The sequence below is a fragment of the Panthera onca genome, chromosome A2, assembly GCF_046562875.1.
Source record: "Panthera onca isolate mPanOnc1 chromosome A2, mPanOnc1 haplotype 2, whole genome shotgun sequence".
NCBI lineage: Eukaryota > Metazoa > Chordata > Mammalia > Carnivora > Felidae > Panthera > Panthera onca.
Genome location: NC_138340.1, coordinates 18,693,824 through 18,707,678, shown reverse-complemented (window position 1 = coordinate 18,707,678; position 13,855 = coordinate 18,693,824). Strand labels below are relative to the sequence as shown.

The 13,855-nt window shown below is 48.6% G+C and overlaps 1 protein-coding gene and 1 non-coding gene across 3 annotated transcripts in view; one reads left to right on the top strand and one right to left on the bottom strand.

Moving 5' to 3' along the window:
• Nucleotides 1–11,423, bottom strand: part of BSN (bassoon presynaptic cytomatrix protein) — a 94,858-nt gene extending 83,435 nt beyond the window's left edge. For both annotated transcript variants that reach the window (XM_060633600.3, XM_060633603.3), the window contains exon 1: nt 11,000–11,423. In XM_060633600.3, the coding sequence (XP_060489583.1) occupies nt 11,000–11,229 (230 nt within the window). In that variant the 5' untranslated portion in view covers nt 11,230–11,423. The remainder of the gene's footprint in view (nt 1–10,999) is intronic.
• On the top strand, nt 3,122–3,194 carry TRNAN-AUU (transfer RNA asparagine (anticodon AUU)). The gene has a single exon. It is a non-coding gene; the product is annotated as a tRNA-Asn (tRNA).
• Nucleotides 11,424–13,855: the final 2,432 nt, after the last annotated feature.

Below are 13,855 nucleotides of genomic sequence, written 5' to 3'. Positions count from 1 at the left end.
ACTATTACTCAGCAATCAAAAAGAATGAAACCTTGCCATTTGTAACAACATGGACGGAATTACAGTCTATTATGCTAAGTGAAATAAGTCAGTCAGAGAAAGACAAATATATGATTTCACTTGGGTGGAATTTAAGAAACAAAACAGATGAACACAGGGGAAGGGAAGGAAAAATAAGATAAAAACAGAAAGGGAGGCAAACCATAAGAAAGACTTAAATACAGAACAAACTGAGGGTTGCTGGAGGGGAGGTGGGTAGGGGGATGGGCTAAATGGGGGATGGGCATTAAGGAGGGCACTTGCTGGGATGAGCACTGGGTGTTACATGCAAGTAATGAATCACTATATTCTGTTCCTGAAACCAATATTACACTATATGTTAACTGACTTGGATTTAAATAAATGAAAAAGGAAGGAAGGAAGGGAATAAAGTGAGGGAAGGAAGGAAGAGAGGGAACAAGGGAGGGAGAGGGAGAAAGGAAGGAAGGAAGAAAGAAAGAAAGAAAGAAAGAAAGAAAGAAAGAAAGAAAGAACATAATCCAGTCTAAAAAAAGAAAGCTGGAGAAATATAGATGAAACAAGATAGCAAAACACTGATCATGGTTGAAGTTGGGTGATGGGTTTACAGGAAGAGGTTCACCGTACATACCATCTTTTCTCCTTTTACATGTGCTTACAATTTTCATTTGCAGAGTGTTTACTGTTCCTAAGGACATCTACCCTAAAGAGCCAAAGGCCAGTGTACCCCAAAAAGAGGCCAGAATGACATGGCTGACCAGAGAAGAACAGGCCCGCAAAAGAGTTTCCTCTGCAGTGCACAGAGGATTCCATGGCTAGAGTGCAAGGGGTGGTTGCCTCTCCAGTCCAACCCAGCTCTACCACTACCTTCAGCTGACACCACCTCAAACCAGAGCTGGCAAGGTTTTGGCCTGGAGGGCTTAACACTGGCCACTCAAAGTTAGATACAGGGATTTGGAAAGTGGGCTCACAAGGCCATAAAAGGGGAGAAGTTCTCCCAGCAACATTCCTAAAACAAGTACACTGTCTTAGTTATTACCCTTATTTCAGGAGACAGAGTCAGGATCCAAAGGGTCTCACTAGATTGGAAGGGATCTCCAAGTACAGTGAAAGAAGACATAGCAGGGACCCATGCAGGCCCCCACAGATTCACACTCAGGTTGCACAAGCCCCAGATGGAGGGAACTCAGCCTTCATGCTGAGATGCCCAGCATGAGGCTGGACCAAGTGTGGGGTGTAGTGCTAGAGAGCACTCAGGAAGGTGGATGATGGTGTTCTTAGGCTGGCAAGTGAAGGCTAGTCATCCTTCAGATGGTGTCACTCAGTCCATGTGACATACTGAGCCCTGGGTCCTGTTCTCTGAACCTCCCTGTCTTCAAGATGTTGAGAGCCTTGGGCAGGACATCCCAGGTCGGCAAGGGTCCCAGAATCACATCCCAGCACAGGAGCTAGAGAAGTCAAGTATAGAGAAGAACCTCAGAGTTGAGAAGGTGAGAGCATAGTGAGCTCCTCCTAAACCTGTGAGCAGATAAGCTGGCTGTGCCAGAGGGCAGGGCCAGGCCAAGAGACAGGAGGTGTAAGGAAGCCCATTTCAGACAAACCAAAAGAACTTTCCAACAATGGAGTCATCTGCCTAGAAGGGGCCAGAGGCCACTGATCACTGGGTGTTCACACCAAGGCAGAGCTCCTGCCTTCAGAGAACATGGAAGCAGACATGTTGGCATCCATGAGGGGTTGGATTAGATGCTCAAAATAAAAGGAGGGCAGAGCAAACACAACACCCGCTGAAGCTAAACCATGCTCCTGAAGGAAGTGGCCTCACATGTCAGACCTTGATGTTGGTGGAGACCTGGCCTGAGCCCACAGAACCTATAGAGCTGCAGGAGAAACCGCAGAGAGCACCACGTCCATCACCTCCAAATGGAGGACTCTATACAACTGCCCACTGGAGGGGGCAAACCAGGTGCCAGTGCACCTGAGGGATATGGATGGAACAACACTCAGGAGGCAAGCAGCCATGCATGGCTGGAAACATGGAGCCTGCATCAGGCTCCGCAGGCCCAGGTAGGAGCCTGGCTGACTTGCCGGCCAACCCAGTAGAAGGAAGCCAGTAGCTTTTCAAGAATCCCTTCCTGTGCAAGGCACCAGCCAGTCCCTCTTCTGGCTCCAGGCTTGATTGTAAGGTCATCTTGTCCACCCTGAAAGATCTTTGGAGCATGGAGGAAGAGCCAACCTCTTCATTTAAATCTCTTCTAATTAACCTAAAGGCTGCACGATGTACCTATTTTCTCTCCACAGTGGGGCTGAGGAACAGCAGGAAGCATCACCCTTCCTTCTTACTCATCTAACAAAAATAAGCTGTCAGAGATGGAGGGGACCTTGGAGAACATCTAGTTAAATCTCTCCTTTTACAGATGAGAAATAGTGAGGACCTACTATATGTACGGCCAGATTGGGGCAATGCCAAGATTGATTAAAACCTGAGTTTCTGACCCCTACCCAGGAGGCTTCCAGTATTCTTCATTCCCCACCCCACCCTATGCTGTCCTTTGTTCAAATGTCCTACTTCCTGATCCTCTTCTCATCCTCAAAGCCCTCCCCATCCTCTTGCTAAATTTTCCATCTTCTCGGAGCAGGAGGCAAGGAAGTGATGCAGTTCTCCAGCTGTGCTTGGTGTATGGCATTTCAGTTTGCTAAAGTCAGCTAGCTGGCTGTTCTTCTAAATCTCTCATATTAGGCCTCTGGAGTTCCCAACAGAATAAGTTAATGTTGTGAATGTGTTTTGTAAGCTGTAAAATACCATACAAATATATGCTCTACTATTTTAGAATATGAAATAATCCAACCCCTTCTAATCATGCGCTCATTTATCTTACCTCTGTGAGACAAAGAAAAAGCAGGAGCAAACTCTAATTTAAGGAAGTTCAGGGTAAAAATCGAAACAAGTGCCTCTTTCTCTCCCACCAGATTGGAAGCTCCTTGAGGGTACAGCCCATTTCATGCTCCTTCCTTTGTTCCTCACATTTCACCCAGGGCTAAGCATCTAGTAGGTATTCAGCGAACAGTTTCCTAAATACATGGATAAAATTTCACTGTAAGGAGGGCCTGGCTGGCTCAGTTGGTAGAACATGCGACTATTAATCTCAGGGTCGTGAGTTCAAGCCCCATGTTGGGTATGAAGTCTCCTTTAAAATATTTTTTTCACTTTATTTTTGTTAAATTTTTAAATGTTTATTTATTTATTTTTGAGAGAGAGAGACAGAGCATGAGTGGGGGGGGGGGGGACAGAGAGAGAGGGAGACACAGAATCCAAAGCAGGCTCCAGGTTCTGAGCTGTCAGCACAGACCCCGACATGGGGCTTGAACTCACAAACCGCGAGATTGTGACATAAGCCAAAGTCGGACACTTAACTGACTGAGCCACCCAGGCACCCCACATTTTTCACTTTAAAATCCTCCTATTACTGGGGTGCCTGGGTGGCTCAGTTGGTTAAGCGTCCAACTCTTGATTTCCACTCAGGTCATGATCTCCCGGTCATGAGATCGAGCCCTGCGTCCACCTTCTCACTGAGTGTGGAGTCTGCTTAAGAGTGTCTCTCTCCCTCTCCCTCTGCCTCTTCCCTGCTTGCACTTGCTCCCTCTCTCTCTGAAAACAAACAAACAAACAAACAAATAAATAAATAAATAAATAAATAAAATCCTCCTATTGCTAAGTAGAACTTAATTGTAGAAACTCTCACAACTACCCCCATGTACAAAAAAGGCAGACAACCCATATTACCTACCTGATACATTACAAATGTGTCAAATTTACAGGTGTGACTATCAGGGAATTTCCTTACCCCCTTTTCTTCCAAAGCACCCAAATGCCTTACTGATTCTTCCAGAATCCTGGGAAAGGATACCTCCCTCCCTGAGCCAATGGCACTGGAGAGCAACTCTGGGTCCAGGGGCAGTCCACTGGACTGGGTCCTGGAAATCACCTCTGGGTGATCCTTGTCTGAGATGCTGCTGAGGCTTTTGATCTCCTCAATGGTTGGGGCCAAGACCCAGAAGCTAACCTTTCTACTTCCCCTCAGGGAAAATTCACCTTGGGCCCTAACAGCAGCCCCACACATTTCAGGGGCAGCCAGCCTGCCCAAACAGTTCTGGATTTGATCCCAGGGTGACCTAGAGTTCTCTAGAGGCTCCTAATATGCCTCCATGTGACCTTCTTGCTAGAAAGAAGTGGGGGTACCAGGTAAGGGGTCTCTTCTAAAGCAAAGCTCTCTTAAGAAGCCTAGATGCCCATAAGAGCAAAGAACAGATGGGGAGATCAGAGCAGGGCTGTGACCAGCCTGGAGCTCAAAGTACAGCACAGATGAATCAGGGTGCACGCTTACCAGTTCGATCCCACAGGCACAGATGACCAGAACCTAATGTATATGACTTATGAGCTGAGGGCATGCCACGGGGCAAGAGACACCCACCAGAGGCCCCATCTGCAGGAAGGGAACCACAGAGAGTGGGACACCAGAATTCCATCTACCCTACCACAGGTACAACCCCAGAGGCCATGGTTCCAAGTCATTCCCCAGCTATGACCAGCTTCCACCACTACGCTGGTGACTGGAGGAGAGGGTCCTCAAGGCTGGAAAGGAGCCTAAGCAAGCAATGAAATATCAATGCCAGTGTGACATACCCCTGGCACCAACCGAGAGGCCCAGGCAGGAGTCCCCATATGGCTAGATTGTCCCAGCTCACCAGGAGGGCCTCAAGTCCTAAAGTGACACTTGGCCCTTGCTGTAGGCATGCAGGTCTCAGCTACCTTTTCACCATTGTAAAAAGTGAGTCCCCAGGCAGGAAGGATGAGTAAGACCTGGACAGACGGGGCCTACAGGAGCTGAATGGCCAGGCAGGTGGAGTGAGGAACAGGTGTGTGCAAAACACTGAGCAGAATGTCCATGGTGAAGCAGACATCCAGTAAGAGTAGTTATAACCGTTGTGACAGTTTTGCCAACCTACCTCCCCAGTCAGCCCCAGCCTGCTGCACATGGGCTACAGCTTCCAGGAACAGATTTCCCCTCAAATAGCCCACACATGAAAGGGCCTGTCTCTCCCCACTTCCATCACTAATGGGAAGAAAGGGCACTATTGAGACGTGCAGGACCTCTGAGAAGAGAGAGGGTTTATTGAAGCCCCAAACCCTATATCCTAGCAGCCTACTACTTAAATATACAGTGAGGGCTCCCCATAGCTGGGTGTAAAGGCATGACCCACAGGCTCTGAAAGCTTTGCCTTCTTAAACTCAGAACCAAACTTACTAAGAGAAAGGAGAACTTTAGAAAAAAAGAACAGAAAAGTGACCCATTGCAACATTCTTTGGCTCCCAAACTAGTCCAAGGTCTGGCTCTAGACCCTTCATGTCTAAAGACCTCAACAAACTCTTTTTTAAAAAGCTAGGGGCACCTGGGTGGCTCAGTAAGTTAAGTGTCCAACTTCAACTCAGGTCATGATCTCATGGTTTGTGGGTTCAAGCCCCACGTTGGGCTCTGTGCTGACAGCTCAGAGCCTGGAGCCTGCTTCAGATTCTGTCTCCATCTCTCTCTGCCCCTCCCCTGCTCACGCTCTGTCTCTGTCTCTCAAAAGCAAATAAAAAACGTTAAAAAAATTTTTTTGAAAGCTAGAATTTCGAGATGCCTGGGAGGCTCAGTCAGTTGAACATCTGACTCTTGATTTCAGCTCAGGTCATGATCCCAGGATTGAGGGACTGAGCTGTGCATCAGGCTCAGAGCTGAGCATGGAGCCTGCTTAAGATACTCTCTTCCTCTCCCTATGCCCCTCTCCCTGACTTGTGCTGTCTCTCTCTCTCTCTCTCCCTCTCTCTCTTTCTCAAATAAAATAAAATTAAGTAAAAATAAAATAAAAAAGCTAGAATTTCTTGGCCAAAAGAATGAAATTAGAATCTGAATGGCTTCTAGATACAATCCCAGCTTACAGTAAAAATATGGGACAGAGGGATATCTCAAATGACACCACAGAGACACAATCAGCATAACCCAGAATGTGAGAAACAAAGGACAAATGACAGTTCTCCAATCATAAACTGCGAGGGGGAAAAAAGAAAATGGCATCTACAGATTTAAAGAAACTCAAGAAATGTATCAAACAAATGCAATGTGTAGACCCTATTTAGATCACAATTCAAACAAACCAACTGGAAAAATAAATTCATAAGATAATCAGAAAACCTGAACCCTGACTGGATATTTGCTAAGATTAAGAAGGGACTGTTATTGGGCATCTGACTGGCTCAGTTGGTAAAGCATATATCTCTTGATCTGGGGGTCGTGAGTTAAAGCCCCACAAAGGGTGCAGAGATTACTTTAAAAAAAATAAAATTCAGGGGCGCCTGGGTGGCTTAGTCGGTTAAGTGCCTGACTCTTGACTTTGACTTCAGTCAAGAGCTCATGATTCGTGGGTTCAGGCCCTATGTCAGGCTTTGTGCTAACAGTGCAGAGCCTGCTGGGGATTCTCTCTCTCTCTCTCTCTCAAAATAAGTAAACTTAAAAAAAATTTTAAAAATATTAAAATTAAAAAAAAAGAAGAAATTGTTACCCTGTTTGGATGCAATCATGGTGTTGTGGTAATGTTCACACAAAGCCCTTATTTCTTAGAAATAGACACTGAAACATAGAAGATGAAATATTAAGATGTCTGGAAATGGCCTCCATGGGGGATGGCAGGTGAAGAAGATACAAACTTGACTAGCCATGAGTTGGTGATAACTGTGGCTGGGCAACGGGAACATGAGAGTTCATTAGCTTATTCTCTCAACTTTTATGTAGATTTGAAATTTTCCATAATAAAAAGTTAAAAAGAAAACAGATGGCCTTTCTTCCCCAACTTTTTTTTTTTTTTTTTTAGCAGCAATTTATTGGTCTTACTAATGCTGGGAAAAGCTATATTTTCAAAGCTGCTCCTTTCTCCCTGACAAAAGATGAAAAATGGTTGCCCCTTTGGGTGAAATTTTGACATCATCACCATTCAGATGTTAGGTCACTTTAGTATAATCCCCATGGCATGCCTCCATGAGAATCCAGCCCTGGGGCCAAACGTGATCTCTAAATGACAAAGGGCCATTATTTCTAAACCTGGCAATTATATCCTTTCATTTCATCCTTACAAATTAGTCCCAGATTTTACTAGAGACTCACTGTTAGCTGATATAGTATAACAAGTCTGGTTAATCCCAGACCAGATATACTGTACCTGACAAACTTTTTATTTTTATTTTCTTATTGAGATAGAATTATGAAAAACCCATTTTGAGAAAGGAATTCAGGATGTGGTTCTCAGAGCAGCCTCATTCACCTTCCAGCCCACGGGCAAGTTCTGTGTGCCAGCTGCCTTTGATTAAAGATGTCTCTACAATATTTGAGCTGGAAGTGAGTGAGAGGCAACCTGGGCATTGATCATGGATTTTGACGGGTAATGAGAGAAAAGCACCTCACCTGGTTTGCCCCAGCTCTCCTCCACACTCCTGCCCTTGGCCCCATTCTCACTGTTCCAGCCTATGTAGACCACACTCTTCATGCTGTCTCCTTCTCTCCATCTCTCATAACCCCACCATTTTTCCAGCATGCCTTAGATTTCTCCTTTGAGACTTGGCTCTGCCTCTCCGCTCTTCTCACTTGACAACCCTTCTATAAACACTGTCTATTTGGCATTTCTCAGACACTGAGCTGCTCGGACACCGAGCCTTCTCAGTCTGAGCTGCTCAGACTGAGACTCCATGATTTGGCTCTTCGAGAGCTGTCTGACCAACCAGACTGTGAGGTGCTAGAGGACAGGGGAGCATCGTATACCCTTCCAGACCCTCCACAAAGCCCAGAACAGTGCTTGCTCTTGATACTAGTAAATACACCTTGGCTGTATTGAGTGAAGATCAATTTGCAAATGTCAGAACATGTAAAGTCCACAGGGCTGGTATAGATTACACAGGTTGCCACTGGTTTATGTGGCTCCTTTGTGCAATTTTTTTTAAAGATGCTTTCTGGGGGCGCCTGGGTGGCTCAGTCGGTTAAGCGGCCAACTTCGGCTCAGGTCACCATCTCGCGGTCCATGAGTTTGAGTCCCGCATCAGGCTCTGTGCTGACAGCTCAGAGCCTGGAGCCTTTTTCAGATTCTGTGTCTCCCTCTCTCTGACCCTCCCCCATTCATGCTCTGTCTCTCTCTGTCTCAAAAATAAATAAATGTTAAAAAAAAATTTTTTTTTAATAAAAAAATAAAAGATGCTTTCTGGGGTATTGATAAAGTTTCATCTTGAACTGGTGGTGTGTCATGGGTATATATATATATATATATATATATATATATATATATATATTAAATCCCATCAATCTGAGCACTTCACTGTACAACAGGCATAAAAATAAGTGAATGAATGAATGAGTGATAAGGGTCTTTTTCTCTAGGAGGATGAAGCCCACACCAGGGCATACAGCTCAGAGAGTAGAGTTTGAGACAGAATTCAGCCTTCCCTGATTTGGCACTTCTTGAGAAAGGCACAAGCTATATAACTGTACATGTGACCCTGAGACCAGAAACAGAGAGCCCCTGGCCTTGAGGAACTATCCGATGCCCAAAATGCCATATCATCGAAATGGGCTAAGAGGCAGCACTGTGGGTGTGGTGGTGCTGCTACTTAACAGCATTCAAGTCAGGCTCTTCCATCATAATTGGTGGAACTGTGCCCTCACAGCGCCCAAGTCAGCTCAGTATGAGGATGAAAAGACTAATTCTGGGGTAGTAAGGGGTGATAATGCAACAGGAAAGAGCCAGGAATCAACTTCCCCAGAACCTCAGTTCCATTCCCCTGTGGGGTTAGCAAAATGATTTCCCCCTTATGTGACCCTCCACCTACCTCTATGAAGCTTCCCACCCCTCAAATTCACAAGCTTGCTTGAAACTATGCCGCTGCTCTTTCCTGAATGCCCAAAAGCCTATGCCACGGGGCTTTTTCTTCATCAATGGGCCAATCTATTCAGCAGCATCTCTGAACAGAACATGCTAAATTTGGCATCAGGTACCTGAGACGCTCTAGTGAGAAGTAGAAGCCATTCTAATGCTGAAGGAGAGACATACCATGGAGGTGCCACTCATCTCAGATTCTGTAACAAGCTGAATATCAGCTGGAGCAGTATATCCTGTCTCCTAAGGGGCTTTGGTCACCTGAGCTTTGGTGACAAGTAGCCAGCTTGCCCTGAGCTTGACAGCCATAGGACCTTAGCACCACAGGCCCATGTGTGAACCTTGCCCACAGCCAGGAGCAATATTATGTGACTGCTAAGTGGAGCAGGAGCCCATGGTTCCCCAGAATGCACAGATGGGATAGAAATGAAAGGAATTGGAGGAGTAGACACCAGCCTCCTTCCCGTCCTTCTGAGCTGCCCAGATCTTTCCAAAATCTCATATGCTTGGCTCTGCAACATCAGATAAACTATAAACAGAGCATCCTGTTTGGTTACCAGAAGAGAAACGTCAAATTCCCCATACAGAGAACTACCAATAACAAGGTGTTTTTCCATTCATCTGGAGACGCCTTCCCTTGGACAGAGAGCTCTATAGCCTGGGTGAGGCTCCCTCAAGCTAAAACTCAAACAGCAGCTCAACACGCAGCAAAATGGACAGTATTTGCAGTGCTAAGAACCATATGCTAACCAACTGCATTACTGTAATAGCTAATGTAAAATGGGCAAATTTCCCCTTTAAAGGGGGTGCTCACAGGCTGGCCTGTCTGTGTCAGGTTTCAGGCTATTAAGACCCTTTCATTACGATTAGTTGTCTAAGAAATGACTCCTGAGGAAATAAACACATGAGAGGCACAGTTGGGCAGCCAAAGAATCAAAAATTATGCTCCCTCACAGTTTATGTGTTCCCACACAGAAAAGCCAAGGCAAAATTATCAGCAGACTCTCATGGAGCCAGAAGCACGGCACCCCCCACCCCCTACCCCAGGTTTTTCTACTCCCTAGTCCCATTTGGTGGAAAGATAATGCCTTCCATTTTATCCTGTTGTCTCTTTGTATCTTTCCTGAGTTTTCAGTCTACTAATCAATCTATCATATATTGGCATTCCCTTCCACTGCATTCACTACCACTTGAGTGTTTTTGTAGGACTTCAGTTGGCATACATTTTAAACAAGCTGGTTTCACAGTATTTGATCAGATATGTTCTGTTGAAAGCATTCTATGTGGGTTTCCGTTTTTCCCTGGTTTTGAGGTGGTAATGGAAATCATAAGGCAACAGGAACGTATTTGGTGATAGATGATTCAATAGCATTTTTGCCTCACCCCCAGAGTGTTTCACTAAACCTTGGTGAAAGCACATGACCCTGTTTGTATTTTGAGCCTAAATAAGTACTTTTTGGTGTCTGGTGGCATTTTTCCTTCCTCCAAAGGTGATTATGGTGACTAAATGCCTGAGAAAAGCGCATGACCAAGTTCATGGTTCAACTATTTCCTTATCTCTCTGTTTCTCGCAGTGACACTTATCTTCCCTGACAGCCAGCCACTCCCATTGTGCTCTTTCCTTGGCCCAACACAATGGACACATGCAGACACCAGCAGACAAGGAGGACGTTTTCCATCCCACTGCTCGCCAGTGCAGAGGGACTAGGCTGAGGTTACATAAGCCCCTCCTGAGCCCAGCGTTGGGGGGAAGCAAATTTGGGGTTCGTGACGGAGTCGTGGTCTGCAGGCCCCGACTGACCCTGCGCTCACTCACCATCCTGCCTTACCAAGGCAGGGCGGATTGAAAAGGAGGGCCACTTCCCGCGACCACCAGACTCACGACAATCTGACTGGGTTCAAAGTGTGGCCGGACGTCCGAACCTCGCTGTCCAGACTACATCGAGGGGTCGCGGGCTCCGGCCCCGAACTCAAGCTGCAGCTACCCCCCCCCCCCCCCACCACTCCGGGCGCCACGACGCGCGCTTACCTTCCGGGACCTGGGCCAGGGCCCGGGCCGGGGCCTGGGCCAGGACTTGGGCCCGGTGGTCCTGCGGTCGTCCTCGCCGCGCCAGCAGCGGGGAGCTGTCCGCCGCCAGCAGGTGCTGAAGGCGGCTTCCCTGCGCCGGGGCCGGGGCCGGGGCCGGGGCCAGGGCCCGGGCCTCCGGGCGGCAGTGGCCCGTCGCCAGCGCCGCCCTCCAGGCTGGCCTCGTTGCCCATGGCGGGCGGGCGGGCGGGGTCGGGGTCGTGCTGGGCCCGGGCCGGCGGCTCCCGGGCGGCTGCTCACACGCTCGGCGCCGCCGCCGCCGCCATCTCCCAGCTCGGCTCGCGCCGCCGCTTGCCGCTGCGCATGCGCATGCGCGGCCCGCGCTCCCCTTCCCTGCACACGCCTCCCCCCAAACCCCCGCCTCCCGAGCGCGCGCGCGCGATCCAGCCAGGCTGCGAGGACGCGTGTCCACAAGCCGGCGGCAGGGTCGCCGGGAAACAGCCACCGCGCCGGCGCATGCGCCCTCCGAAACCGACACAGCCAGCGTGTGCTACCTGGAGCCTAGCGGGGGTTGGCGGTAGCGTCCCACACTGAACCAGGATGGAGGGGCACCTGCCACGAGAAGCGGCCCTGAGGGCGTCACGCCGTGCCCTGTCCTCGTGCCAGGGGCACTTCCTGTCCCGGGAAACTTGGAAGTAGAGGCTCTCCTTTGGGTAACCTCGGTTACCAGCCAGCCAGCCGGCTTCGTGGGGACAGGCCTCAGAGACGGGCCACAGAGTGTGGCCTCAGAGAATGTTTAGGAGTTAGACAAGTGAACGAGGATGTTCAGAGGTCATGGAAGGACGGAGACAGGATGGTCGGCGATGGGGCCGGATGGTGAGGGTCCTGAAGGCCAGCTGGGGGAGTGGAGACTTTATCCAGATGGCGATGGGAACTATTTGGAATTCAAGCTGAGGGCCTGGTCCCATGGGACAGGAGTCTCAGGAAGTATCTCTGGGAAAGGTGGAGGGTGTGTCAGGACTGGCCTAAAGCCAGATGGAAGGCCTCCTCGGTAGGCCCTAGGACAGTGACCTTGAGGATGGGAAAGAGGAATTGATATTTCTCAGAGGCCTTGAGCTGTGGCTCCCGAGACTGTCTAGATGAGAGGCTACAGTCTGCTTCTGCATTAACCTGAAAGCTCACCAAATTACTTTTCTGTTACCTCACTTTTACAGATTTCAGTATTTGCATGCTACTCAGGATGCTCTGCCTCATGGCTTCTCACACAAACCTTTGCTTTCCCAAAGGTGAATATTTCCTAGAAGATGCAGACTAAATTCCAAACTATTCCTGGCTCCATAAATCATGACTGTGTAGAAGAACCCATTTAATTCTCCTAATGGTGAGGAATATGTCACATGGGATATCAGCAGTTCTAACCTCACCTGGAGTAATCTGAGGATCCCAGTGAACACTGATAGCCAGGCAGATGGACAGACCTTGGCCAGACCTTCCCCATGCACTCTTAGTTGCTCTTCCCAGGCCTTAGGATGGAACTTCCATGAAGCCTGGACTCCCCAACTTCCTGACGCTGACTGCCTGGAATGATGAGGGCCTCTCTGCCTGTGTTATCATGGCCCTCACTGTGTTTCCTCCTGGGTTGATTCATCTTTATGAGTGTCTGATGACTACGTGTGCACATCTAGGCTCCCCAAGAATCCCCATCTCAGCTCTGCCACCTCCCAGGTAGGACTTAGACAACTAACTTAGGCTTGCCAACCTTCCATTTCCTAGCCTGCAAAGTCATGATAATATTAGCCTCTCACACAGGGATTGTGAGGGTGAAGTGGCTGATGTAGTTAAAACACAAAGTCAAGTGATTGGCATACACATAACCAACTTTATTATTAGTTGTCTCGGTGGTGGGTGGTCCGGGATTTGGGGGTTTTATGCCATACCTTCTCTCCTGGGGAAGAACACGAACACAAGCACTATGGGCAGGCCAGTGATCTCACCTTGGCTCAACCCAGGCTCTTCTGGCTTCACAGACACCAATCAGTGTGGTTTGGGCTACTTGGAAGTGGGGGAAAGAAGGATGTTTGTTTTCTATTTTTGTAGAAGCCAAAGGAGCTATGGCTTTCCAGATTTAAATCAACATGCCCCTGGTTCCAGTGGGGGTAATTAGCCCTACTCAGCCAGCAGGCCTAGGGAGTTGCTCTCTTCAGAGTGGATTCCTAGCTGTTAGCAGACCTCTAGGGTCTCTGCTGCCTTAGTGACAAAGGACACAGTACAGTGGACCCAGGAGGACCTGGAAGTGTGGGTTAGCGGTGCCCCTACCTTGCATTCAAACTCTCAGTTCCACTTCCTCTGAAAAGCATACCCAGAAACATGTCTGTTCTGTCCACATCCAGCCCTGGCATTCAGCCCAGGGACTCCTGCTGGCTGTGGTATGGTGCTGGCCTCTGGTTGTCTGGACCTCTGATTCAGTCTCCCATTTTAATTCACTGTTCAGGGGCTGTTTTCTTCCCCTTGACCTAGAGCAGGGGCTCCTCAACAGAAGGACTTTGTCTGACTTGTCCTATCCCCTACGCTGGGCTTCAGTGGGGCCTCGGGGGCTAATGGTTGGGCTGGGTTCTCCATATAACTCTGAGCATTTCCCTCACCTGAACTTCTAAGGGGTTCACCAGCCACCAGGCTTAAAAGCACCCCAGAGGGGCACCTGGGTGGCGCAGTCGGTTGGGCATCCGACTTCAGCCAGGTCACGATCTCGCGGTCCGTGAGTTCGAGCCCCACGTCAGGCTCTGGGCTGATGGCTCGGAGCCTGGAGCCTGTTTCCGATTCTGTGTCTCCCTCTCTCTCTGCCCCTCCCCCGTTCATGCT